Consider the following 25,979-nt stretch of genomic DNA (forward strand, 5'->3'; position numbering starts at 1 on the left):
TTTTTTTTTTTTTTTTTAGCATTCTGTGGTTTGGCTACAAGACTCAAAATGCACTTAATGACAGTCAATAAACTCTGCCTTGGCTTCAGTCAGCTGAAAACTCTTTCCTCCTCTATCCCATTCGGTCCCTTTTGCTACATTAGCATTAAGCATATTTCATTCCACCTCAAATGCTGACAAGAAAATTACCCAACAAATAGGGTTTACTGTTGGGTGGCAGAGGTACCAGAACGAAACATGGCATTGTGTTGTTGAAGACAAAGATGCAGTGTAAGAAATCATTCAGACTAAATGGAAACTGCAATTACATTTTGTAATTAGCAGAATGGGTATCTCAATGCAGTCATATATGAAAATCTTTTTCAATCATTTTGTTCTAAAGCAAAGGGTCAGCTGAGGTTTCTGCTCTGTAACTCCTTTCTTCCTCCAATATATCATGGTTTGGAGAATTTAGATTCAGCAGGTCTACCCCACAAACCCTTAGTCATGTGAATATTCTCTGTGACTTCCATTTTTAGACATTTTCTGCATAGCAATTAACTTTCTTCTTCTCTCCAAAAATCAATTAAAGGAAAAAATAACCCTGAACAAATCTCTTCAGCTGATTACTCTGTCAGTGCTTGCAGATGGCAAAAATAAAATATATTTGAGGTGGCTTTTCTGACTTTGCAAAAGAGTACATGTGTGTGTTTCTGTAAAAAAGAATATAAAACAAGAATACACTTTAAGGAATGATCCATTTCATATAAAAGCCATGTCTTTTTTTTTTTTTTCTTTGCTTTGCTAGGGGGTCCCTAAGCCGGTTGTATAGAGCATTCTAGTTAAATGAAAATATACTTTTCTCATGTGTGTTTTAGACATGAAAATTCTTCCTGCCTTTACCTTCTTGGGATGTAGCCTGTACCAGAAAGCCAGGTATTAGCTGGGAACTCTTACAAAAACCACAGACTTTTACCCAAACAGGAAACCTTGCAGGGTTTATAGTACCATACCTGGGGATGTGATCAGAAATATCTGTTTTCTGGCAGCTGAGCCACAAATCCACATTCGGTTCATCCTCACAGCTCCGAATTGTCACTGATGATCACAAATGGCTCCATCAATCTATCTCTATGCAAGCTGTGAGACCAACTAGGACAGATATGACCTATCCTCTTCTCTTCCCATTACAGCCAGAGGAGGAGAAGAATGATTTCTGAGCTCAGGCAGAAAGATGATGAGCAACATTTCTCACTTCCTTTCATACACACCACAAGTGAGAGTCTGAATCCATGCAGGTGCTAGTTTGCATCAGATGTAAGTAGATGCAAGGCCAGGCAGGGCTGGGCAGTGGGGTTTTGAGAAAGGAGAAACTGTGACCCTTTGCATTGCAGTGGAAAATATTGAACCTCCAAAGACAAGGGAAAGCTTGGGCTCCAGAGACAAGTCACTCCATCACTCTCTGGAGAAGGCTTAGGTGTAGTGAGCGCTGCCTGACAGCCCTGCAAGAAGAACATGCCCACTGCATCTGAACCCACTGGGAAAGGAGATTGCCTGATGATAGTTGAGAACTCCCAAAGGGACTGAATAAGCCTCCAAATCAGTCCCTGGAGACTGAAATCAACCCCTTCATATTGACACCTCTCCAAGCCCCTGTTTGAATGCAAGCCTCAACAGGAAACCACTATACCATCCCTGATGCTGATGCCAGTGCAACAAGATACCTGAATGCTATTGCCACTGCTCCCCAGTACCTGCCACCTTTCTGATTTTCCTCCACTTTGTCCCTTGTTCTCCTGGATCACACAGCTCATCTGAGTGCTCTGCAGCCTGGAAACATCTCAGCCACATTAGCAATTATCACCAAAGTGAGAAAAATCTCTGTGTATTTGCGCATGTTCCCTCCCTCGAGCACCACTCACATTAGTCAATGTAATGGGATCTTTCAGCAGCCACTCTGCATCTTCCAGATAACCGATGTGATGTGGCAGTTGCCATAGTAACATTGTTATTGTTAGTATTAAAAAGCAGTAACGAAAATTGTCCTGCTCACACTTAGAGGAGTCCTTTGTCTATGAGTTACTCCTGCACTGTGGTAACTTAACAATTAAAGGAATCTTTAAATTTATTTAGCTATTGAATGGGCACAACGAAAAACCCCATGCCATTTTTCTGGGATTCAGTCCTTTGCAGGTTAGAGGAAGAACTGTCAGCATAAAGAAATAGCCTTACAGGTGAATGCAGAACATCCTATGGAGAAGTTTGCAGGAACTGTGGCACAGAAGGGAAGTTTGGGAAGGGGAAGCAGGGGAGCAGAAAGAGACAAATGCCACATTTGGGGCTGGGTGTGTGTGCAGCAGAGCAAGGTAGAGAGTTGCCACCTACACAGCTGCAATGGTGATGTGTCCTTTAAAAACAAGGGCAGGGTGGGCAGGTAGGTAAATGTATGCATTCAAGGCAATGAGGCATTTCTCAAAGCTGTGTTCATGGTGCAGTCATCTGGCAGTTCAGAGCCCACACAGCAATTCTCTGCACCACCCCATACAAGACACTTTGTGCTCACATCTCAGTGGATCTTACCTACAGAAAGAAAGTGATCAAGACCTGCTCCCCACCTTCCTTCACAAGCATAAAAGCCTGGGACTTTCCTTTCCTCTGAATTGCAATGCCCATCACATGAGGATGCTTCCACTACAAGATCTAGCTGAATACACTGGGGATGTGATGGGTCAGATTCTAGTGGTGCAAGCAGGAAAAGCAGCTTTCATTTCAGCAAAGCTGCTACCAACAGGAAATCAAGCCCTGGCCCTGGCCCAGAAAAATCTTTCTTAATTAGGAACCAAGCGTTTCAGACACTGGCTTGTTTTTGATAATGAACAATTATTGTGTCAATGTCTGTTTTGTAGGGTGTGGCTGGAGACAAACCAATTTTGTTCTAAGTCTTTCACATTAGGTCAGAGGAAAATAATTGTTTCAGTATGAGCATTTCAATAACAGAAACATTTGAATGGGTTCCACTATATTTTAAGAACCTGATGAAAAGCGTGGTGAATAATTACATCCACTGGTTACTGGATCTGCATGTATCAGAGCAGTTTCAGGGTGGAGGGAGGAGAGGGTTGATCTAATGATAAGAAATATTTTGTCATTGCATACCCAACAGGAATGGATTACACAGCCAGTGACTCTGAAGACAGATCTTGCCAACTTGTAGCAAAAAGAGTGAAGTTCCCAGTCTTCTTCAGTGAAGTAATTATCAATACTTGCAGATGATTTTTCCAGGTAGATAAATTGCTCGTAAGAAAACATCTTAGATATCTCAATTTCTCCCCCGTACACCCACTCCCAACTTGTTCTGTTAAAGACAAGTACATAGTTTAATTATTCCAACACTGAAAGACCGATAACTTCAACTTTCTTAAGAAAATGATCCATGAAAAGAAAAGAACTGTGGAAGTCAGATAACTATGGTAGGAAACTATCACCCAGCTAATAGTCACTAAATCATTGTCTCCCTGAAAAGGCAGTAATGAATAGCTCTATGGCATTTTGTGATAACAGAGGTCAAACTGGTTGGACGTGAACTTACTTGCATAACAAAGAGAGCAATTCGTGCAAAACCAGTAACCGACAGGCAGTTATATGTGTCAACCTGACACTCCGTGTTGTAAGCCTACACTGAAAGAACACTCCAGTACCTTTTCTGGTGATATTGGATCTAGAAAAATCTGGGCAAACTCAGGGCTACCACAGGCCTACCTACGCTCACTGGGTCTGACTGGATCAAGCACAAAATCCATCAGCAGCTATTCTCTAGCTTGCTTCCTCTTAAGCGGGGTGCTAATGTCTTGAACACAAGCTTCAGCTAAGTGACAGTCAAGAAAGTGGGTAGAAACCCACTCTACCTCATAAATTCTGGTTGATTTCTTTGTTAATCTGGACAGGTTGGAAGCCAAAAGGAGTCACTGGAAACCCTGTCCTCCAGAAGTAACAAGACTTCATTCAATGGATGATCTGCTTGAAAAGAAAAAGAGCATTTGATCTCATTTCATTACTGATAGAAAGAAATAAGCACAGAAACTCATGGGAATGATGATGCTTGCATATTATAGATTATTCTTAAAAGCTGTAACATAGGGATCACTGGCAAAAAGGAGCAGTAAGCCCTACCTCACATGCAAAGTGTTAGATCTGTTGTCCTACAAAGGAACATGGTAGAGAGAGTCATCACATTTGCAGACCTTTTCTAATGCACCTCGGTGTCATCACTGCATGGCAAAGCATGGTAACATGAGCTACCTTTAAAGCAGGCAAAATGGAAGGCAAACACCAGATACCATTCCCCTCCAGACAGAGAAGCCTTGGTATACATCGTTACTGCAAAATAAGATCTTTGCAGTTCAAAAACTTCCTAGAGGGACACACTCCAAAGGCATAAACAGTCTGGCGGAGGCAAGGTCTATAAATCACTGCCAGTCAGCTTAGAAAAAATGTTGTCATTGCTTCTCTGTGGAGGAGTAAAATGATAAAAGAAATTTCTTTTATGTATGGATGGCTCAACCATAATGCTATTTTAACATAATTTTCTTGTAACCCATCTACACACAGCTATTTAAACATTTGTTATAAAGTATGTATGGGGTGACTCATCCAGCTGAAAAATAAGCCTAATTGGTCAAACTTCCAGGACACTGTGTGCTGAGCTATAGAGAATCATAATCTCATCTATTAGGAGATGTGACAAGTTGCAGAAGCTATCTAAAATTCCTGGAAGAGGTAGTGTGAAATAAGAACCATTGCCTAGGGACAGTCTCTTCTTTACGATAATTAAAGACCTCAGATCTGTGCTATTCTGGATGGATGAAAAATATGCATACATAAGCTTAAATTCTGTCTTTGGCTTGCTCATGCGAGAAGGTTGTCTAATAATTCATTAGCCTCTTCAATAAAAGATACCCAAAAGGCAGAATAAAGGGCATCTGTGGATTTGACTGCCATATTCATGTGGTCACAAAACTTCCCGCAGAGATCCTGCTCTTCCATATAATACAGCTACATGACTCAGAAAAAAAACAAGAACTTGGGGAGAGTTTCCTTATTCCCTGAGAACATTCCCATACCAAATGACCAGAAGTAGAGAGGAAAGAAAAGCACTTCACAGACTGAAACAGAAATGTTAAAACCTCCTCCAGAGAGGTTATTAGTGGGTGGGGAGCACAGTCATAAATATGGAGTCCAGCAGCATTTTTCCACACACACTCATTAATGATATTCACTTTGCCATATTTGTTTGAATTGATGATAATTCTACCATTTGGGTGAAAGATAAAATATTAGACATCTCGCTTTGTATTCTCCAGGATGCCGAAGTAGTGCAGTAGCAGATAGGAGAGGACCTCTTGGCTATTTCTTTGCATTCTCTTACTGTCCTGTCTTTTTCCCCAACATACAGGTACCATGGGCTGAGATGTACTGCTCCTCATACACAGACTAGCAGAGCTGTAGTAGCAAAATGGGTCCCTACAGAAACCCTTGAATTCAAGCATTGCTGTAGACTCACACCAGTTGTACATGCATTTCCCATACAGCTCTCATCTATTTGGATATTATTGGCTCTAAACCAATGGACCATCTACACTTGGATGGACCATTGGCCTTTCCCTCCATCGTTTCCCCTGCAGAAATCAATGCGATGATTTAATTGCTTCTGCCAGTGTATAGCTACCAACAGCCTGGCTCAAGTATAGATGAATACTTTAATTTTAATCAGCATGTTAGCAAGAAGTTGTGGATGGTATTTCCAACGCACCACATACTGGAAGGCTATACAAAGCAACCAGCCAGCAAAAGAAAATATGATGATCTCATCTATATTATCTTTTTTTAAGCTTTTAAAAGTGTAGCCAAACTGAGATAATAAAAGTTATTTACTATGATTTCCTCTTACAAAAAACAAATGTAAAATGATTTCATCAGTACTAGATAATAAGCCTGCTTATAACCAGAGGGCAGTATTTTTAATAACTTCACTAAAAATATGCACTGGTACAAAAATGTGGTGCAATAAGAAAAGAGTACAAAAGGTAATGAAATATTACCTATTATCTCAGCTCATTTTTGTCAGGAAATAATACTACAAACTTAATACGATACATGGAAGCCTTATGAAAAGCAGGCAGGGAGAGGCTTATAGTCTTATCCAGTATTAGACGAGAGGCTGAGTGATTAATAAGTTGACATTGAAGAGCAGAGAATGGAAATCATATGGACATTAGGGAAAGGAAATAGCTTAAAAATGAAACTGTCATGCTGCCAGGCTGCATAGGAAGAGGCACAGCTCCCACAGCCATCCCCACTGCGCAGCATAATGGGAAGGCAGCTTAAACCTCTGTCAGTGCTGTGCACGCCGCTGGAGCCTCCGGCTCCCCCGCGCCTGCTGCTGCGCTGTCCTCGGGCACACATGGGTGAGAGCAATGGGAGAACCACACTGAAAATAGGAAGGGGAGAGGAAAAAATACATCAAAAGGAGAGGTTTGAATGCAACAGCAACTTGGCGGGGTTGAAGAATGGGAAAAATAAGATACTCTGTGGAAAGAGTAGATTAAATGAGATTTATCCGTAGCAGTGGATGAGCTACATATCTAACTTATGGGCCTCCAGCATGCACAGTGTGTAAGGATGAGATGTTCTTGATTGCTTTTTCAAGTAACAGGGCCAGATCTTTTGATGGGATTAAAACTTGGGTCTTACGCTGACTTTAACGCTGTTCAGGGCTGCAAGATTAGGTTTTAAATACCCAGTGAAGCACCGTTACTCACAATATCAACAATAATGCCATTTATTGCAGGTCACAAGCCAACTTCCAGGAGACTACATTTACTGTTGTTTCTCAGGCACATTGTGTCTGGTTCTGATTTGTACGTTGCTCACACTGGAAAACATCTGCTGCAGTTTCCAAGACTGGGGATTTAACTGTGGCTAATTCGCTGTTTACTTTACTAGTGGTACCAACGGAGAGTCACTACTGGTGGCAAATAGGTACTATGCATGCAATAAGATCAGTGAAGAACTCGGTCAAAATCAACAGCATGTATGCCCCTGGGAAGTAATTCAGATCAAAACATGTGGTGTCCACTGGAAAAAAAACCAAAAAGCTATAAACATTTATTCATAGACCTCTTAAGAATAAATTCTGGCTTTAAATATCCTGGATGAAAGCAACAGAATTGCCCTTGTGAAATATATGCTAGTGAATTTCTGGAAAAAACAGAAACAGTGCCATTCTGTAGTGCTTTAGAAGAGAGTAGCTAAACATTTCTCCTTTCAGTAAGTTGAACAAGCCCTATCTTGAAGTTTATCAAGGAAGAATAGTAACAATTTTTCCTGGATTGCATTCCAATTTTAAAAGTGATAGTTTTCTTCTAAATTACTAGAAAATAATTATAATAAACTTTTTTATTTCTTGCAAAACTAAGAACAACTGGGCCAAATGAAAGACTATTCACTTCCTTGAGTCAATTGCTGTTAATTGTTGATGATGATACCCTTTCACAAAAATGTATAAACCCAATCCTAGCTTTTCAAGGAGCAGGACTATAGCTAAGCACTGCCTACTCTCTCTGTTTTCTACTTAAATCATTGATATTTCCTCTGACTTTGGAAATGTGAAATTAGATCTCACATTTTTATCACTCCCATGCTCTCTGGTTTAGGAAAAGCACCATATCTTCTCAATGAAAAGGGAGAAAATACTAGCAGCTACATGCTTCGAGTCTAATTTTAGGAGGAACTGAGCCATTCTAATATGCTGCAGTCAACAGGAACTGAGGGCACTCAATAATTCATGAGTTTCTTTCCATGTTTGAGTAGAGCCTGTTGAAAATTTCTCAAGGAAACATTTTTCATCAGAAAATTCCAATTCCTGTGAACCAAAACTGCTTACAGGACAGAATATGCTGCTTGAATATTTGTGTAACATCTCTTTTTTAATCCAGTTTGAAATGGCTTTTAATCTATAATAATATAATTCTATAATAATAAAATATTTTAAATATGAAAAGCTTTGTTTGACAAGACAAAAGAATTTTTAAAAGGTGAAACAAATTGTTTCAATCAATCTTCACTGTGATTTTTTTATTCTTTTTAAACACAAATGTTTGAGAAGAAAAAAGATTCAAACTTGTTTTACTTTAAATTTGGGCTGTAAAATATTTTCACAACTTTTCCTTGAAAAGGAAAACATTTCTTACTTTAGATCTAGTTATGAAGGTATTTTCATGCCTGTCCTAAAAAAAAAAAAAAAAAAGCTTTATACTCATGCAGATAAACCTCTCTTTGACCCTAGTGCTGAGTGGAGTGTTAAACTTGTTTTGTCTTTACTGTCACTTTGATTCAGTTATTTTAAAATGTGTGGCATTTACATCAGAAGGCAGCAGAATAACCATTTCTTACCTTTAGTCTTTCTGTTACACCATCAGTGAAACTGACTGTGAATTCAGCAATTTTGGGCACTCTGAGTTTTCCTTTGTTCTTCTGGTCAGGCTGATATTCTGTTCTTGTTTTCACAATTACCTGGAATACATCAACACTTCTAAGGTTTCTGCAGACAGCATACATTTTTTTTGTTGTTGTTATCTAAGCTTTTCTGTATAAACCATCCCCTGGACATACACAAGTATCTTAGAACCATAAATTAACACAAACTTATCATACCCTCAGGAACTAAGAGACACAGATAAATAGTCAGGCAGATACACAGACCTAGGACAGTGAGCTTATCACACTGAGTCTTAAATTAGCTGACAGCAAAATGTTTGACACCTACTTTTGTTTAGGACTAGGCATATAATTTTTATATCGTATTCAACAGGCAGAACACGCAGAATAACAGCCCATCCTGAAGAAGACCCTCACTTATTAAAAGCCCCATCCTAACAAGTTCCACTGAAGCCAATTTAAATTTAAATTTGGTGTCTCATTTATTCAGGCTCCAGATTATCAATATTAATCTCATACTATCACCTTGGGTTTTCCCCAGAAGATCTCAGTGTCATTTGCTGACTAATCCAGGTCCTACTAATCTTATAAAAATGAGGTGTCTTACGCCAATGGAGAAGCCGTAAGTGGCTTTTAAAAGGGTATGGTCAAATTACCAAAATTGCATTGTCAATCTACATTGAATTTATTTGTAATCTAGAATGACACTAAATATTTTGGGTAAAACGCACCCACTGCAAACACAGAAAAGGTAACTCGTAATGCCAGCTGCTCCCAGAGGCAACAAGCATCAGGGCTGTACTCTGAAACTAACAGCCCTTCAGAGGACTGAGCGTATCCATCCCATTATACACGAGAATCTTAAAAGACTACCCATCCATGAGCCTATACAGCTAAATAGCTTCGTACCAGCATGCCAGCATAGCCACACTGTCTTAGTCTAGCTGGAAAATGCAAGAGAAGATAAAATGGCCCTGTCTTCAGCACTGGCCAAGAGCTGGAGCTCATCCCACACACTACCACTGCACTTCTGCACAGGATTCCCAACCCCGGGACAAGGTCCACAAAGCATACAATGGTTTGGTGTGGTTTGCAAGGTCTGGATAGGTTAAACACAAAAGGATAGAAAGAACATTGAAACTCTTGATCCCAGGGCCAACGCTTCCACTTTTTGGCCTCCCATTCTGAATTGCAGGACTATGCAGCCATCAGCCTTGCCAAGGTGAAAATTAAATACTCCAGAGGTGGTGACTGGTTCATTTGAGAGTGACAAGAGAGATCCTAAAGTTCTTTGTTAGAAACAAAAAGTCTTGAAGGATTGAAAAAGATTAAGTGATGCACAAGGTTGAGTTACCAGCTAATGCTGAACTTATTTCCAAATGAAGACAGCAAAGTCTGGCTTGGACCAGAGAAAACCCCAGGTATTTAATCCTCCTGCATTTAATGCCATGTGAAAATCAGAGTGAAAGAAAATCAGTGTGGAGTCATAAGCCAATTTTCTGGATTCAAATGCAAATCATTAAAGACTGATGAATATTTACATCCTTCAGTGAATCTCTCTTCATAATATTTATTAAGTAGCATTTGCAACATTAAGACTTGGGAAGAAGAGGGGACAAAAAGCCACCCAAATATATTTATATTAGCATTTTGGAACTGAGGATTTCTGATGACACAACATAGATGATGGGAAATGACATATGGACAAGCTTGATTTGGCGGGTTTGGGATGAACCCTAACCCTACTCTGAACCTACTATTGAATCAAACCCCACTATGCTCTGAAATGCAGTCCAGCACACTGTGGGCCAAACAAAGCAAAGCTCCCTCTCCAGCCAAGACAAACTGGCCCAGGTTAGCTCTGAGTTATGAACAAGCAATAAGCTCATTTTCTCACTCAAAAGGAGGCAAGTGCACTCAGGACTCCATGCAGCTGGCCCCCAGCTTTCCAGTCTCCTTGCTGGCCTTTTGTAAAGCCGGTACAGTAAATTACAGAATGTCACCCATCAACACCTGCCAACCAGTGTTCAGAAATTGCACTTATTCTGTTTTCAAACCTACCAGTCACAATATCCAATTCTCCCAAATTCATGCTTCCTGCTTGATCTAAAATTTAGCTGCAGACAAAATTTTAAAATATACATGAGGGCTTTCCCACAAACTCTAACATTAGGTCTTAATGAAGGACCATGAAGCCAGAATATAAGAAAAAAAAATAAAATAAAGCCTTACTTGTTTCTAGATATAATTTAATTTTCTTCCACTCTTTGTCATTAATGCGTTTTCTTACAGGTATTTTTTAACTGTTGTTATGTTCAACCAATATCCCATAAGCAGGAAAGTTTGGATTATGCTGTCTAGAGGGATACAGCATGAGACTGAAAATAAACCCACACAGCCCTTCACAAGGCATCAGATTCAAGTCGAGTAGCAATGTCTATCACGTCTGTGAATAAATAAGTAACCTCAGTCCCCAGCCAGATCAGAAGCTACTTGAAACCCAATTTGCTGACTGTGCCAGCAGTGAAATGTGTGTGTCCACAGAGCCATAGTCATCCTGCTGGTCAGTGTTTTGCAGAGAAATTTGCAGAGCTATCAAAAAGCTTTAGCAGAGAAGGTAAGAAGGACCTTTGCTAAATGCCTTTTGGCATTGCGAAAGCTAAAGTATCTTTGTCAGACACCTGGTGGAATTACTCAGTAGAAGAAAGACAGGGCAGTCAGTAAGGTCTCCTCTTTAAAGGAGAGCACAGAAATAAAATCATAGAATCATAGAATCATTTAGGTTGGAAAAGACCCTTAAGATCATCGAGTCCAACCTTTAACATAGCACTGCCAAGTCCCCCACTAAATCATGTTCCAAAGTGCCACATCTACACCTCTTTTAAATACCTCTGGAGATGGTGACTCAACCACTTCTCCGGGCAGCCTGTTCCAATGCTTGGTAACCTTTTCAGTGAAGAAATATTTCTTAGTATCCAATCTAAACCTCCCCTGGCACAACTTGAGGCCGTTTTCTCTCATCCTGTCACTTGTTAATTGGGAGAAGAGACCAACAGCCCCCTCACTACAACCTCCTTTCAGGTAGTTGTTTGTAGAGAGCGATAAGGTCTCCCCTCAGCCTCCTTTTCTCCAGGCTAAACAACCCCAGTTCCCTCAGCCGCTCCTCGTAAGACTTGTGCTCCAGACCCTTCACCAGCTTCGTTGCTCTTCTTTGGACACACTCCAGCACCTTAATGCCTTTTTTTGTAGTGAGGGGCCCAAAACTGAACACAGGACTCGAGGTGCAGCCTCACCAGTGCTGAGTACAGGGGGACAGTCACCTCCCTGCTCCTGCTGGCCACACTAGTTCTGATACAAGCCAGGATGCCATCGGTCTTCTTGGCCACCTGGGCACACTGCCGGCTCGTACTCAGCCGGCTGTCGACCAACACCCCCAGGTCCTTTTCTGCCGGGCAGCTTTCCAGCCCCTCTTCCCCAAGCCCGTAGCGTTGCATGGGGTTGCTGTGACCCAAGGCAGGACCCGGCACTTGGCCTTGTTGAACCTCATACAATTGCCCTCGGCCCATCGATCCAGCCTGTCCAGATCCCTCTGTAGAGCCTTCCTACCCTCGAGCAGGCCAACACTCCCGTCCAACTTGGTGTTGTCTGCAAACTTACTGAGGGTGCACTCGATCCCCTCGTCCAGATCATCAATAAAGATATTAGAACTGGCCCCAATACTGAGCTCGGGGAAACACCACTTGTGACCGGCCACCGACTGGATTTAACTCCATTCACCACCACTCTTTGGGCTTGGCCATCCAGACAGTTTTTTACCCAGTGAAGAGTACGCCTGTCCAAGCCACGAGCAGCCAGTTTCTCCAGGAGAATGCTGTCAGAAACGGTGTCAAAGGCTTTACTAAAGTCCAGGTAAACAATATCCACAGCCTTTCCCTCATCCGCTAAGTGGGTCACCTTGTCATAGAAGGAGATCAGGTTAGTCAAGCCTTTCATAAACCCATGCAGACTGGGCCTGATCGCCTGGTTGTCCTGTACATGCCTCGCGATGGCACTCAAGACGATCTGCTCCATAACTTCCCCAGCACCGAGGTCAGACTGACAGGCCTGCAGTTCCCCAGATCCTTCCGGCCCTTCTTGTAGTGTGACAAGATGACAAAGGAAAAACAGAAAGCTGAAAACCCAAAGTGTGGGGGTAGCATTCAATATTTTGGCAGTAACGATAAAAATGCAATTTTGCTGAGGGCATGGGGAGCACATTTAGAAGAAAAGAGCTAGCTCTTGTTCGGTCCCCTACAGTCTAAATAAATAAGACTGAGCATAGATCCCATTTTTGCAGCAACGTTCACCCTCTCTCCATCCAACAAGCTGCCATCAGGACACCCACGCAAAGACTTCTGGAAACTGACTTGTGTTCATCATGCTCCTTGAGCCTCCTGCATGAGTGAGATCGCCCCAGTCAGGGCTACCTTAGCAGTATCCAGAGACAGGAGTGAACACTGTTGGACATTAATACACAGATACACCCCCCCACACACACACAGAGTTTTTAACAGAGCATTTGCCACACTGACAGCCTCCCGTGCATGTGTCAGTTGTGAGTGTCTCCAAAACAAGTTTAAATGAGACCTGGTCAAAACCCAAAAGAACTTTTCTAAAGCACAAAATATTAATTTAAGTGCAAATTTAGAAAAGGAATAATTAATCTTACAAGGAAATTTTTCTGTATTTTTAGTATTATTGGGTTTTTGCTATTTTGGTTGTTTGTTCTGTTTTCATTTTCCAGTTTTCTGATTTGGGTTGGGTGAGAAAGAAGATTTGCCTTTCCCCTGTTCCCTGCCATCACTACTTTTTCACCTTTTCTTTCCATTTTGTCACTGAGAAAAAATTCCTGGCAGTAAAGTCTTTCAGAAATTCTAACCAAATTGCTGTTGGATGTACAGTAATAAAAACCCCACTGACTCCACAATCAGTGCCATAATCAGCATTCATTTATTACCGGCTGCCCCAGAGCAGTTCCATCAGAGCCCAGGATCCCACTGTTTCAACGCAAACAAGGTACATTCATCGCACACCACGACAGGTTTCCTGGGAGAGCTACTGGCGTTTATTACAAACCACAGCAAACAGAATGATCCCTGCTCCCTCTTCTTGTCCATTTTGCAGCTTTGCTGACTTCAGTAGAGTTATTCTTGACTGAAACCTGCAAAAGGGAGTATAAAATTGGGGTCCTGTGTAAGCTGCAATTCAAAGCAAACTGAAGTGAAAGAAATGCCCATCTCCTCGTTCCCTTCTCTGCAATGCTGTTATGGTGGAAATGAACTGCTGTAAGGGGGTAACTTCCAGAGCTGTCAGCAATGCTTGGCTGTGCTCTGGCCTCCTGAGTGCGGACGATAAATGCAAACAATGGAACCGGTCCTTAAATGGACAAGTAGTTTCTTGAATACTCCCAAAAAAGACAATTAGCCCCCTCTCCACCCCCACTGCAGAAACACCATTCTGCCCATTTTCTGCACTTGCTTCCATGAGCTCTCACCTCCTCCTGCATGCTCCCTAAGGCTTGTCTTAACTCATGCTCCTCATGGTGAGAAGGGTCTGGCCGTTTTAGGTTGGCATCCCTAACCGTGAGCTTACTGGGTCAGAGAATTATTGTTATTATTATTATTATTTTTATTCATCTCATGAGGCAACCTGTGCACTAAAAAGCAGGAACAGTCCCATCAGCTTTTTGGATTGCCTGAGCCTTTGTGATTGCTGCATAAATACCCTTTGAACTTTTTTGGATGCTTGTCAGTCTTTGTGTTTCATTATCTGGGCCCTGATCCAGCACCAGCTTATGCCTGTGCCCCACTTTGTGTGTTGTGAACATCCACCAGAGATCAGCCTCCCTGCCAGCTTAGTCCAGCCCAACTGTAGTCCTTTAATGTCTGTACTGTGGATGAAGCCTAGATGAATACTAGCTCGGGGGACCTCCCTGCAAATTATGTTGCTGCCGAGACCTGTTCTTAAGGTTTTCATACTATTTCCCAGAGACTCTACATCTTTAAATTGCAGAGAGACTGTGCTGTTTATGGCAGATGTAATAAAGGGGACACAAATAAATTACCTGAGACTTTCTTCATTTTACATCTGAAATAAAACTGTTCTTTGAAAGTTGCTTCCTAGATGAAGTTTGCAGACCCATTGTAAGAATACAGGAAGAAAGAAAACGGCTTCCATGGACCAGCAAAAAAGACACATCTAATTACAGGGATCCACACTGCAGTCCTTGCAGCTTCTTCCATAACCAAGTTTTTGAACTCATTAACTTCCAATTCAGCAAAGCACTTAAGCATGCAAGTTGTCCTATTAACATCAGCAGGATCAGTCAGATATTTAAAGTTAAGTGTGCATTTAAGTGCTTTGGCCAGATCAGAGCTTAAGCTGGCTTCAGTCACCTTCCCACAGCCAGTTATAATACTGATGCTTAGGGCTCCTGTGGCATTCTTCAGCAAGAGGGCTCAAAGTGCTCTACATACCAGCATGGCCCCACTATCCCCATATTACTGATGGAGGACTAGGGAAAAAAAGAGAAAAAAAAAAAAAAGATGCATCCCAATAAAGAGGAAGTCAGGCAAAAATGCCAGGAGGCCTGCATGGATGAACAAGGAGCTCCTGGACAAACTCAAACACAAAAAGGAAGCCTGCAGAGGGTGGAAGCAAGGACAGGTAGCCTGGGAGGAATACAGAGAAATTATCTGAGCAGCCAGGGAACAGGTTAGGAAAGCTAAAGCCCTGACAGAATTAAATCTGGCCAGGGATGTCAAGGGCAACAAGAAAAGCATCTATAGATATGTCGGTGATAAAAGGAAGACTGGGGAAAATGTGGGCCCTCTCCGTAAGGAAACAGGAGACTTGGTTACCCAGGACATGGAGAAGGCTGAGGTACTCAATGACATTTTTGCCTCAGTCTTCACCGGCAAGTGCTCCAGCCACACCACCCAAGACACAGAAGGCAAAGGCAGGGACTGGGAGAATGAAGAACCACCCACAATAGGAGAAGATCAGGTTCGAGACCATCTAAGGAACCTGAAGGTGCACAAGTCCATGGGCCCTGATGAGATGCATCCACAGGTCCAGAGGGAACTGGCAGATGAAGTGTCTAAGCCACTCCCCATCGTATTTAAGAAGTCGTGGCAGTCTGGGGAAGTTCCCACTGACTGGAGGAGGGGAAACATAACCCCCATTTTAAAAAAGGGAAAAAAGGAAGACCTGGGGAACTACAGGCCAGTCAGTCTCACCTCTGTGCTTGCAAGATCATGGAGCGGATCCCCCTGGAAGCTATGCTAAGGTCCATGGAAAATAAGGAGGTGACTGGTGACAGCCAACATGGCTTCACTAAGGGCGAATTGTACCTGACAAATTTGGTGGCCTTTACGATGGGGTTACAGCGTTGGTGGATAAGGGAAGAGCAACCAACGTTATCTACCTCGACTTGTGCATAGTATTTGACACTGTCCCACACAACATCCTTGTCTCTGAATTGGAGAGACATGGATTTGACAGGTGGACCACTTGGTGGATAAGGGATTGGCTGGATGGTCACGCTCAAAGAGTTGCGGTCAACGGCTCAATGTCCGAGTGGAGAGCAGTGATGAGTAGCATTCCTCAGGGGTCAGTATTGGGACCAGCACTGTTTAACATCTTTGTTGGCAACATGGAGAGTGGGACTGAGTGCACCATCAGCAAATCTGCCAATGAATGACACCAAGCTGTGTGGTGCGGTCGACATGCTGGAGGGACAGGATGCCATCCAGAGGGACCTTGTCAGGCTTGAGAGGTGGGCCCCTGTGAACCTCCTGAAGTTCAACAAGGCCAAGTGCAAGGTCCCACACACGGGTCAGTGCAATCCTAAGCACAGGCTGGGCAACAAGTGGATTGAGAGCAGCCCTGCGGAGAAGGATTTGGGGTGGTTGACAAGAAGCTCAACATGGCCCTGCAATGTGCGCTTGCAGCACAGAAAGCCAACCGTATCCTGGGCTGCAACAAAAGAAGTGTAACCAGCAGGTCAAGGGGTGGCAATTCTCCCCCTCTGCTCTTGTGAGACCCCACCTGGAGTACTGCATTCAGCTCTGTGGCCCCCAACATAAGAAGGACAGGGACCTGTTGGAGCGAGTCCAGAGGTGGGCCACAAAGATAATCGGGGGCTGGAGCACCTCTCCTATGAGGACAGGCTGAGAGAGTTGGGATTGTTCAGCCTGGAGGAGAGAAGGCTTTGGGGAGACCTTATAGCAGCCTTCCAGTACCTAAAGGGGGCCTAGGAAAGATGGGGAGTGACTCTTTATCAGGGAGTGTAGTGACAGGATGAGGGGTAATGGTTTTAAACTGAAAGAAGGTAGATTTAGATTAGATGTAAGGAAGAAATTCTTCACTGTGAGGGTGGTGAGGCACTGGAACAGGTTGCCTAGGGAAGCTGTGGATGCCCCATCCCTGGCAGTGTTGCAGTCCAGGTTGGATGGGGCTTTAAGCAACCTGGTCTGGTGGAAGGTGTCCCTGCCCATGGCAGGGGGTTGGAACTAGATGAGCTCTAAGGTCCCCTCCAACCCAAACCATTCTATGATTCTGTGATTCTGTGAAGCTTAGTCACGTGCTGAGTCACACCAACAATTGGTGGTTGAGTCAGGAAGACAGACCACAGCTTGCTGCTACTTACAGTGCACCATGTTTTCTCAGGTTTTCATTAACTGAGTGATAATAGTAGCTCCAGCACACTCTGCATATAAATATAATATTCTTGGGATTAGGGGCTAGCAAGATATGGCTCGGGTGGGTAGGAAGTCAGACACTCCATGGAAAATGGCAGCTCTCTGCAGAATTGTTGTCCTCAATCATCCCAGGTTAGCAGATGTAATAGCACTCTCCATGTCTTGAAAGGTTTTTGCTTTGTATTCTCTTTCTTGCATCTTCCTGTTCCTCATTCCAATCCTTCAAACACTTTTCTGCAAGAGGTCAGTAGCAGTCTATAAAGAATAGCCTGTAAAAGTTATAAAACCCCAAACATGACAAGACAACAAGCCATATCTATCATGCTGCTCCACACAAGCAAGTTTTTTCTAATGATGCTGTTTGCCAATACATTTATCAAGTCCTATACCTAAATGCACTTACTATTCTAGGCTTAATGCTAGTGACACCACTGGAATCAATAGGAAACCTTTCCTTGGCTTTAATGAATGCAAGACCAGGCACCTTCTCTGTAGCACTGCTTTGGAAAATTATAGGTGTGCTGAGGTGAGAAACAACAGCTGAGAGTCTGTGTACACCAGCAGGAAATCCATCATCAACAACCTTGAGAAAGTAAATAGTAGGAGAGTGCTGGGAAATCTAGAGATTTAGGATGCTGAAAGAAAAAAGAAAGAAAGCTTCTAACCAGGTGGACTATATTAAAAGCATTTGCTTTGAGGAGGAAGGAGCAGAGTAGACGTGAAATGTGACAAATGGAAAAATATCACATTAAGCATAGAACCTTAAAAAGGATTTTCCCGCAATGGGATGAAGTAAGTGTTTCAGAAAATGAACTGATATGAATTCTGAGTCTTGTCTCAGACTGGCTAAATATAAGATCATTTATTGCCACTTCATATTTGCGTTTGAGCTCTATGGTTTTCCCTGAAGAAATGAGTAATAATATTTAACATAACTAGCATTGTGAAAACTTTAAATTATTCATTTGGAAAAAGACATGCAGCCCTGCTGTAATTCCCACTTCACTGCCACGGTGCATGTAATATATTGTGGTTCAGGTGCTGCAAAGTGCAAACCATAAAAATTTAAAATAGTACTTCCTGGGATTATTAATAATGAAGAGTCTCTCACTCAGAGTGGCTTTCACATTGACAGAAGAGATAAACAAAATGTGTTTCTCCTACCAAGGGGAAAGGTTTCTTCCAAGTTCAAAGCTGGACTTTGTAGTCCTGCAAAATGGTTGTAACACCCTCATCAGCTTCCATGTAGATTAGTTATGCTCTCTTTTAAACGAAAATGAGACTCTTGGCTTCATTCCTTTCCATGCCTTTCTTCATTCCTTGCAGAGAGAGAACAGAAAATATAAACCTATGACTGGCACTGACATCGTGGTTTCCTTTGCCCTCATTACCCAACTGAGCATCAATAGCTGAGAAAGACCTTAGACCAAGTCCCAGTTGTAGCATGCTGTCCAGGTTACTGATGATAGCAAAATGGTGACTCCCAGTCTTGACACTAAATCTGCTGCAACTGAGTTGGTTTCTATGTTTATGTGCTACAAGCCAAGGGATGGCTAAAATTCACCACCTGCTCGCACACAAAATTCTCCAGTGACCTACAAGCTCTAATCCTCACACACAGCCAGCTTCAAAGAGCAAATGTGATGTGCACATTGCCAACAGTAGCTGAAGTTAAAATACTTAGCAGTAAAAGGGTATAGGAAAAGAGATGCAAAAATCATGTTTCGGGGCTTAAAACAATCTCTTTCTTTGTAGGCTTAGGATGAAACACTGATAGACATGAGCAGTTCCATGCCTACTGCAGCACCTCCTGTACCTCCTTCAGACTCTTGCACTGGTTCCTGCTAGAAACAGGACACATTGGACTGGGTGGACTAGTAATCTCAGACTACCTAGCAATCGTCATGCTGAAAATTCCCACATTTTTAGACAATTAGGTCTTTAAAAAACTTTCCCAAATAATTATGACCATCCCATGGGAGAGGCAGCTATGCTTCTAAAACTACAGGATGAACACAGCAGGCAGACTTCCCAGAGATTAGTATTAAAATTGGCATTTGGGATGTATGTAATGGTAGTCCCCATGGCATCCTAGTCACTATTTGAATACATAAAATGCCTGAAATATCAAGCAGCAAAAAGAAAAAAAAAAGGAAAATTTAAGAAAAGGATGCCCTGGAATCAAATCCATAGTCAATGGAGAAAGTCACAGTCAGTAGAAACACTCTGCTTTTTTTCCTTGTATCAGCTCATCTAATGGGTGTTGTGCTGGAAATTAGTTTCACAGAGGGTGGTAGAAAAAAGTGGTCTCCTGAATCAGTGCCAGGAGGATATTCCAGCCATAAGGAACATCACAAAAGGACAAAGACAGCAAACGTAATCAGCCCTGGCATCACCAATGAAAGGCAGCACAGAATGCAAAGGCTGCTTTGGGAGCTGAAAGCAGCTGAGAAGCGAAAGGCATAGCTCGCAAACATAAAGGGAGCTTGGAAATTATTCAGCTAAGTCCCCCTACAAATCCCTGTGTGACCATAACCATCAGGAACCCACAGGAGGCTGCGAAGGGGTGACAAAAATTGATTTCAGTAGGTTCAGCCAGGAGAGGGTATAGCAAGGCAGACAAAAGAATCAATCACTCAGCTGTAATGATGGTAAATTGGCCAGGGTAAATTAGCCGAGCTCCATTGATTTCATCTAAACTACACTGATTTACACTAGTCAAGAATCCTGCCCAGTCTTACTTTCCAGACCAGTAAGTAACTGGTATATGGGGTTCACTTCACGGTCTTGCTGAAATAACTTCCACCTGCAGCAATGGGCTTTCATGTTAGAAAAAAGAATAGATTGCAACAGGCTTAGCCAAACATCCATATCCTAACACACTTTTCCTGTGTCCATTTCTGCTGTTTCTGCAGAGTGCAGCTCTAGGAATTGCAGTGCAGACATAACTGGGTTTAAGAGCGGCAACGGAGCTCACAAAAACAGGCACAAGCTAGCTTTAAACCACCTAATTCAATCACTGATAGCAAGGCAGTTAAGGAAAGAAATTTCTGCACAGGCTACACAAATCCTGAGTTTTTCTATAGTGAAGATCTGCAGTAGCAACATGTTATCTGTATGCAGGTGAGGCAGTTGAATGCTACCTCAGGTGTCTGCAAAGGCTGCAAGCACATGCTTGGATTGCAGTGCAGTCCTGCCCTGAGCGGATCGCCCGCAAGCAGAGGTGTTCAGTGTGCTAGGGGAAGGCTAGCCTGACAGCAGCGGTATCCAAAGAAGACGAGCGTGAAATGCCAAGAACCTCAGGTAAGGCTGTCCAACACGTGCAAACAAAATCAAAATGGTTACCCCAGATACCCTGCGCTGCCAGAGTGTGTGTTGCTGCAAATATTTATTACAGCTTAATGAGCAGAGGCGGTGTTTACATTCAAATACACATTTAGAGGACAAATGGATTTGCACAGTGCAGAAGGGGGACAAATGTCACAGGAGAGGAAGGCTCAGACTTTGGTATTTGTGAGGATTAGGCAGAATATCCCAAGCAGAGAAAGGAAAGGATGGGGAAAGGCAAGACAGCCTGCCCATTCCTTCATATTTGTAATGCTCTCTTTTTATTCCTTTCTTTTATTCATGCTTTCTTTCCCTTTGCATCCTCCTCCTCCCTTTTACTCTTTCTTCCTTCAACTGCCACAATTACTGGCCCTGCCCCATCTCTCCTTTTGCCATTTGCTCCATCCCACCAAACTCACCAGCAGCATGAGCAGGAGCACAGACACCTGCCCCCGGCTGCATCAGGGCCCCCCCCCAGACAGCGGCAGGGATGGCTGAGCTGCTTCTGGCCCCACCACATGTAGCAGCACCCCAAAAACAGCTCCATGCTGCCCTGACAGTGTATGCCTTCAGGCTGGCTAGGGCCGCCGTGCACTGCTAGGCTTCGCAGAGGGCAGACTGACATCAGTATTTCAGGACAGAGCTGCAAGTAGTCCCCTAGGTACAAAAGCACTCATCCAGCATACTATTAATTATGCCTGCTCAGCTGGCCAGGACAAAACATTATTTTCTGTTAAACCAATAGGGACAGGCTGTGAACACAAGGGACCCTCCAGATTTTCAGGAACTCTTGATTACTGCGTGTAAACGCATGGTCTCAGCCACTCAGAGAGGGGTGCGGCCAGGGAGGGCAAGAGGCAGGAGCATGGGATGGGAAAAGCGTTTGAAGAGAGCAGTTACATCTATTTTTTTTTCTTTCATGGGTTGGATGGCAGGAATTTGTCACCAGAGAAATTATTTCTCAAGCCTCCAGATGCATTCAAAATAAAGAACAATGGACCACATGATAAGCCTTCTGCAGCCTTCACCACAAAAGAGATGCCGGATGTTTTTTTCAGCACTGACAATAGCTTTCATGCACTTTTGTGTTATGTAAAATTAGGATTTTTACTGCCAGAACAGAGGCATTTCCTGCTGGATTATACTGAAGTGAGCCTATGAGACCAAGAGATCCCCAGTTGTTGGTCTCATTTAAAATTTCAGTGAAACAGTATGGTCGCTGAAAAGCTGCCTATCTTTTAGCATTATCGTTGCAGAGATGTGTAACAATTACAGCTGAAGCGCTTTGTCTACGCTTAGGAAAACAAGTGAACAGCTAACCTTTTCCCCTTTGGTCCTAAAAGAAAAAAAAAAAGACTTCTTTTTTTTGCTTTTTGAATAAAAAGAAATGAAATTCAGAGACATAAAAAGCCAGGTCAAGGGCTTGTCACTGGTGATGGCTATTATTCCTGTTACACAGACGGATTTCAGCAAAAAGGCCAGACAAAAATGATTTAAGAGCATCTGTCTCTGCCTTCAAATGCCACCTCAGCAAGAGAACAGGGAACAAGGCAAATGCTTGAAGACAGTAAATAAATATAAATACACAGCAGGCTTAGCACCCTAGGGGAGAAATTACTGTCCCAGGTACATTTCTCCCCTTGCAGCCATACAACTGCTGACAGACCGACAAGAATGCTGATGGTACAGGAGGAATAGCACGAGCCTTGGGAGAAGACTTCCTCATTTGGTGGAAAAAGAAATAGTCAGTCCAGTGGCCAATAATTTTAAAAAAAGGTTGCCAAATTCAAGCCTCCTGAATTCCTGCCTGGATTTTTCCAACAGCATCAAGGTGGATGTTGGAGCTGCTAAGCTCACAGCGCTTCAAAAAACAAGCCTGTTAGGAAAGCATCCCCAAAAGAACAGCCAATAAGTTTAAGCATACCTCTAAGTGTTTCCCCCATCAACCCCCACGTGATTTCTTATAATCGAGGAACTATCTGAAAAGAGATGGGCCTCAGGGATTATATCACAAGAGCAAAAGCCTCATTTTTATATTATTTCTCTGTATCCTTTCTCTGAAAGGGGAGCCAGACACAAAAAAACACTTTGAAAGAAAAGCAGCTGTGGTGAAACACCTACAGAGGTTAATGCTGAGAGTCACTCTGAGTGACTCTCAGGTGATCCAGTTACAAAAATATCCTTAAAAGGAAGAAAAATAAGCCTATAAATTAACAGAGCATGCATACACCAGGTGAAGGCATTGTTGCACACTGGTAGTAACAGCAGTTAGGTTACCCAGCACAGACCTAGTATACTATTGGATCGCTAGCCAAAGCTGGTACTACTCCTCCTTTATCAGACAGACTGAAGCTAGAGCAAGTACACAGCCCCAAGCTGCCGTCAAACCTCCTCGCTCTGGTTTTGATGCACCCTGGATAGCCCTGGACCCAAGGTCAGATCCAGGTTGAGAGCTCACAACTTCTTAAATGAAGATATGGTGAAGAGAAGCCCTGAAAGATGAGTATTTAGCAGGTTTTTTCCTTTTTTTTTTTTTTCTCCCCCAGATTTCACTTACAGAAAAATGCCAGGGCATGCCAGCTCTTTGTTGCAGTGGCAAAGGCGATGTGATTAGCAGCAGCTGGCGGGCAGGCAGCGAGCAGGGCCGGGAGCATTGCCTCCTTGTGGTTAAAAGTGAACAGCAGTGAGTCTGCATTTAAGAAAACGAGCGAGCAAGCCCTTCTGAGCTTGTTGCACGCAGACCGCAACACCAAAGCTGTTTTGGCTCTGGTCATTTATACAGCATCCCATGCAAAAAGCACAGAAAGTGCCTTGGCTTATGTCCTCATTCTCCCACGCTAAAAATCAACTGCTGGCAGGTTTTAGGAATAGGTGGAAAAAAACCTCAAATCGATTTCGGGGGGGGGTTTAACCCTGCCTCCTGACTGCAAGGCAAGTCCAAACAAGAATACACTCTGAAAGACTTGAAATCCCCGTCTACTCTTCCTCGGGCTCACAGGCTGACTGAATTCAGTAGCAGCTTTGCTTTCCTAAGTACAAAGCTGAAATTTCCCCCTATCACTTAACCTTTGCCCAAGCTTTTCACCTGAGGCTCAACTCCTTATTAGCAGGTCTTTAAACAGACTCTCTGCCCCAGGGTGGACTCACCCCAACAGAATCTGTTCTACAACGAGCAAAGGAAACAGATTGTGAATTATTTTGCTTTTATCATAAATAACCTCTCCTTCTTGTGAACGGATCTCCAGTCGCCGTTAACTCGAGGCCTACTGCACACAGGAGCTGAACCACAGCCTGAAGAAATCAATACCATTGACTCTAATGAGTTCTGAATCATGCTTAGCACTCCTGGAGATACATCCCACTCTTCCAGCAAAGAAAAATACGGATGTCAGTAGATGCATTGACAGTAATGTATGCTAATGAAGGTAATGTAACCTAACAACATGTGAATTATTGATGTAGGCATGTTTAAACAGAAAAATCAGCAAGGAATCACACCAGACCAATACACTCCAGTGTTTGTTCACCAACAGGCAATTGGAACGTGGTGGTCGTGAGAACACTTATTACCACTTTATTACCTTGAAAGGATTTTTGTTAGGTTATCCATGTCTCACCTGATACATGAGTCATTTAAATTTCACATTGTGTGACACTGTGTTATCTCAATGAGCCATTTGTACTAGCATCAAATGAGCTACTTTTACACATCTATAGTTTCCTCTGAGCTTTTCAGACATTTATGATAAATCATACTGCTTTGCCTGAATTATTTGGCTTAATCTTATTTGTCGGAGTCATAGATAAGGGCTGGTTTAGCCTCTCATTCACAACAATTCATGGAAGTGTAACCCTCCTGAATACAGCGAAGTCGCTCCTGATTGCCATGAGGCACATGGAGGATGAAGCTAGCGCCTTTGTCTGGCACAGCTCTGGTTCCCAGGATGTCGAGGCAGTTGACTAGCTCTATCATAAAATAAACATAGTTTGCCTATCTAGACAGTTTTATCACATCCATCATCATGTTCTCCTAATGTATTTAGAGGAAATTCATTTTGTACCACAGTGAAAACAGGATATGTGTTCAATAATCATCAGTGTTAATTTTACTATTATTCCATTATCCTGTGAGATCTAATCATTCTGTCTGTACTTTCGGGTGAGTTAGCTCCATCTCTGTGGCATCTGGGAACTACATTGCAGACAGGCTTTGTTTTTGTAAGGACTGTTGGGGCATACAGATTTTTACGGTCTCATCATGTTCTCACCAGGTTATACTGACATGCATCATCGCTGCATCAATCTAGACAAAAGATTTCCTAGTACATACTGCATCTAAAAAATTCCAACCACCAAACCGCAGCCAATCGCCGATGCACGTTTCTGGACATTTTAGTGCTGCATTCAGTTCTGAGAGTGTTGAGTGGGCAGGGGAGAAAGCTGTCCCCTGGCTGGAGCCAATCGGGGAAACGAATCCCTGGATTGCTCCATCACCACCCCGCGCATGGGGGAACTCAGCCGCTCTCTTCAGAGAAATCAGCATCGTCAATGCCCAAATAAGCTTTGCAAAGCCACGGAGAAGAAAACAAAGCTTAACTGAGATGATAATTAAAATAGCTGCTTATTTCAGAAGAGTTATCACATTACTCTCAATGCAGGCAATTAATCTTACCGATAATAACGCATTGCAAACTGCTCTTCAGTTTCTCCAGGGCTTGCAAGAGAAACATACTAAGCTTTTTCCAGTTGTACTTGTGAAGGAATATTTGGGGGGTTTGGGAGAGGGAAGGAGTTGGGGGACAGTTGCGCACTTACTTGCCATGTTAAAACAGATAAACACACTATGAAAGGTAACCCCTTTTTATTTATTGAATAAACACTATGCCACAGTTCACATCGCCAGAGACCAGTAAGTCACCAAGGCAGTGAACACCAAGGGGCACATATGTGTGCATAATCATGCAGGAGCGCCATTCGATTTTTGTTTTACCTTTTCCGGAGCCGGGAACTGCAGGTGATTTACTTCCAAAGGTGTGATCAAAGGAACTGTCTGAAAACCATCTTCGTTGGATGGTTGTTTGCTGTTCTTGTCGTTCAAATTACTCCCCAGCTTCACCATTCTTGGACCTTGCTTTCCAGACCTAAAACCGGCAAGACGATCAATGTCACAAGGGTAGCGGGAAGAGGTGGATTTCTGCCTTACCCTGCCCGGTTTCACTTGGCATATGGGTTACCTGGGCTTTTACACCGGGGTTTCTAGACGCACGGCACACCCCGCCACCGCTCGCCTTCACACATGCGTTTTGCCGTACCTCACCCAGACACCCCACAAAAACCCCTCACAAACCCAAGCGCGGCTGCTCCCAACACGCCGCCGCCGTTACCGATTGCGAGTGCCGCCAGCGCCGAAGCAACCGCAAACGTGCGTGGGGATGG

General features: G+C 43.0%; 1 protein-coding gene across 2 annotated transcripts in view; it reads right to left on the reverse strand.

Moving 5' to 3' along the window:
* The window catches only part of LOC104838987 (neuron-specific protein family member 2), a 39,456-nt gene extending 13,778 nt beyond the window's left edge, over positions 1–25,678 (reverse strand). The window contains exons 1-2 of one of the 2 annotated variants that reach the window (XM_010579059.1): positions 25,534–25,662; positions 8,467–8,550 (exon numbers count right to left, since the gene is read on the reverse strand). In XM_010579059.1, the coding sequence (XP_010577361.1) occupies positions 8,467–8,550; positions 25,534–25,662 (213 nt within the window). Of the gene's footprint in view, positions 1–8,430; positions 8,551–25,533 lie in introns of both variants that reach the window. The other variant, XM_010579058.1, reaches the window with a different exon arrangement.
* Positions 25,679–25,979: the final 301 nt, after the last annotated feature.

The sequence above is a fragment of the Haliaeetus leucocephalus genome, unplaced genomic scaffold (genome assembly GCF_000737465.1).
Source record: "Haliaeetus leucocephalus isolate CR32 unplaced genomic scaffold, Haliaeetus_leucocephalus-4.0 Scaffold656, whole genome shotgun sequence".
NCBI lineage: Eukaryota > Metazoa > Chordata > Aves > Accipitriformes > Accipitridae > Haliaeetus > Haliaeetus leucocephalus.